Source organism: Otolemur garnettii, unplaced genomic scaffold, assembly GCF_000181295.1.
Source record: "Otolemur garnettii isolate 467f Iridium unplaced genomic scaffold, OtoGar3 scaffold00007, whole genome shotgun sequence".
NCBI classification, from domain to species: Eukaryota; Metazoa; Chordata; class Mammalia; order Primates; family Galagidae; genus Otolemur; species Otolemur garnettii.
Window position 1 is genome coordinate 36,927,922 of NW_003852402.1, and position 2,980 is coordinate 36,930,901.

A 2,980-nucleotide genomic window follows, 5' to 3' on the forward strand; every position below is an offset into this window, starting at 1 on the left:
GAAGACAGCTTACTACTTACAAATACTTAGAACAGACTGCCATTTTTGTCTTCTTTGCATTTATGTAAGCCAGGCCTATAAATAAATACACTTCTGTGTTGAAGTTTATTTTGCTTACTTCCAGGGAAATGATTATTTTAATTAAAAAAAAACACTCATTCTATTGCAAGGATTTTGGCAAGGAACATATTTGTCAAGATTATTTTATGTTTTAATTATTAAAAACACCAAATTCACATCACGTCTGCCAGGTACAAAAGCACGTTACAAAAGGTGGAGAATAGAGTGTGATGGTTTGATTCTTAGGGCAAAGCCTGCCGTGATATCTCTCAGCATTCAGGAGCAGAAAACCAGCCAGCTAATAATGAAGGAACACGAATGATAAGGACTACATTCAGAAAGACAGAAATAGCCTCTGATTTTTTTTTTTTTAGAAGCACTGAGGTGCAGAATTTTAAGATTATAAAATACATTGACATCATTTAGTACTGTTCTCCATGTCCCATACATACAATTATTTTCTACACAATCCTTGTTGGATATTAAGGGACAACTTTATGGGAAAAGAGCCTTATATTTGAAAAGTTATCACTTATGCTACTACTAGACATTTAAATTTGTCTCTGAATATTCTCCAAATATAACTCTCGATAACTACGTTATAAGGGGCCTTACATTACATGTGGCAGCCTTTTCAAAATCAAAAGGCACTTACATGCACATTAAATATATTATTTTTCAGACTGTCCTCAAATCCTTCATCTCTTTCACGTATAACATGATTTTCATCTAGTCCCTCTTTCTCCAATGCTTCCCACTAATTTAATATTTTTTTTATATTCTCCATTAAACAACATAAAACTGAACACAAATTTTCAAATGTGGAAGAGTAAATTAAGATTATACTATTACATAGAGCATTTATTTTTTAAAAAAGCAATCCTACGCATTGCTTATTTTTGAGCTATGAACCATTACAACATGCAGCGATTGAACCACAGAAAGTGCAACCAACCCAAGTTTCCCCTGTTTTATTTCTGTACCATTTTTTTTTTTTTTTTGTTTCAGGTTAATTGAAGGTATGAAGAATTAGGTTACAAGGTTTGCATTTGTTAGGTAAAGTCCCTGTTATAATTGTGTCCTGCCCTCAAGGGGATTGCCATTCCTGCACTCTTTTTTTTTTGTACTTTTTGGCCAGGGCTGCATTTGAACCCACCACCTCCGGTGTATGGGACCAGTCCCCTACTCCTTTGTGCTACAGGCACTGCCCATTTCTTCACTATTATTAATTTAAGTGTATAACTAAGAAGATTTATGTATCTTTTGGTCGTGTTAGTTTTGTCACAAATGTCTAAAATCATTCTGAATGACTATTTGGTGAACTGCCATGTTTATTATCCATACAAGAATTTTGTCTCTTACAAATCCTATAGATGTATTTTCTAAGTTTTCATGTAAGACATTTATAAAATTAAATAGAATATGCATATGAGAGAAATATTCTAGTGTACATACAGAAACCTTATTCCTAGGTGACATTATTCCATGCATTCGAGCATTCCAACAGTTATTTATTTAGCTATGAATCTGGTCAGTCGACATTTCTCCACCTTATATACAAAGCTATTGTCAGAAACCATGGATAATATTTACCTAAAATTGAGACACCTTACCTTGGTAAATCCACTAACACTATGAAAAGATGAAAATGTGAACCTATGTGACTTGTTTAATGGTTACTATTTTCTTTTCTAGAACTCTAAAATTAATATTAGTTTGATAACACTTTCTAGAAATCATCTAGAAATAGAAAATAGGGTGTTCTTTCATGTTCTTCAAAATAATTTCTATTGACTTTTTTCTTCTATATGTTTGAAATAGCTGACTATTGTTTTCTATATATCTCTTTTTCTTTTTTTGCAGTTTTTGGCTGGGGCTGAGTTTGGACCTATCACCTCCAGCATATGGGGCTGGCGCCCTACTCCTTTGAGCCACAGGTGCCACCCATACCTATCTCTTTTTCTTTTGAAATCATACTTTTAACTGGAAGAAAACATAAAATTGTCTACTGTCCCCATCCAAATTGTTCTGTTTCTACTTGGGACCAATTCTCAATCTGTTTTAATAAAATAAATACTATATATGCATGGTATTAATTTTATTACCTCATATAAAACTGTTGTGTTTCCATGTATAAGTGGTCCATAGCAGATATAGGAATGTCCAACAACCCAACCCAAGTCAGAAGCTGCCCACCACACCTAAAAAAAGAGAGAGATAATAAAGATGAGTATATCTTTTAGTTATTTATTTATTTTTATTAAATCACAAACACATAGATTATGTATACATTAATGCATTTATGGGGTACAATGTGCTGATTTCATATAGAATTAGGAACGCTTACGTCACACTGGTTAATATATATATCTCATCTTGTGTACTTACTTATTGTGTTAAGACATTTATATTCTATACTAATAGATCTGACATGTACACTTACATTATGCACCATTGGTGTGATCTCACCATTCCCCCCTATTATCTCCCCTTTCCCTCCTTCATCTTGGGCCATAGTTGTGATCTATTCTTCATATGAAAGAGTGAGTGATTGTAAAATTGGTTTTATAATAGTGCTGAGTACATCGGATATTTATTCTTCCATTCTAGAGATACTTTACTACGTAAGATATGTTCCCACACCATCCATATAAATATAAAAGAGGCAAAGTCTCTATCTTTTTTAAGGCTGCATAATTTTCAATGGTATACATATACCACAATTTATTAATCCATTCACGGGTTGATGGGCACTTGGGCTTCTTCCATGACTTGGCTATTATGAATTGAGCTGCAATGAACAATCTGGTGCAAATACTTTCTCACAAAGGTTTGATAACCAGAATCCACAGAGAACTCAAACTTATTAATAAGAAAAGAACAAGCAATCCCATTTCATTGTGGGCAAGGGACTTGAACA

The 2,980-nt window shown here is 33.3% G+C and overlaps 1 protein-coding gene across 1 annotated transcript in view; it reads right to left on the bottom strand.

The window, feature by feature from the left end:
- ACSS3 (acyl-CoA synthetase short chain family member 3) overlaps window positions 1-2,980 on the bottom strand; it is a 156,174-nt gene that overhangs the window by 72,652 nt on the left and 80,542 nt on the right. The window contains exon 6 of the mRNA XM_023509215.1: window positions 2,166-2,261. Within this exon, the coding sequence (XP_023364983.1) occupies window positions 2,166-2,261 (96 nt within the window). The remainder of the gene's footprint in view (window positions 1-2,165; window positions 2,262-2,980) is intronic.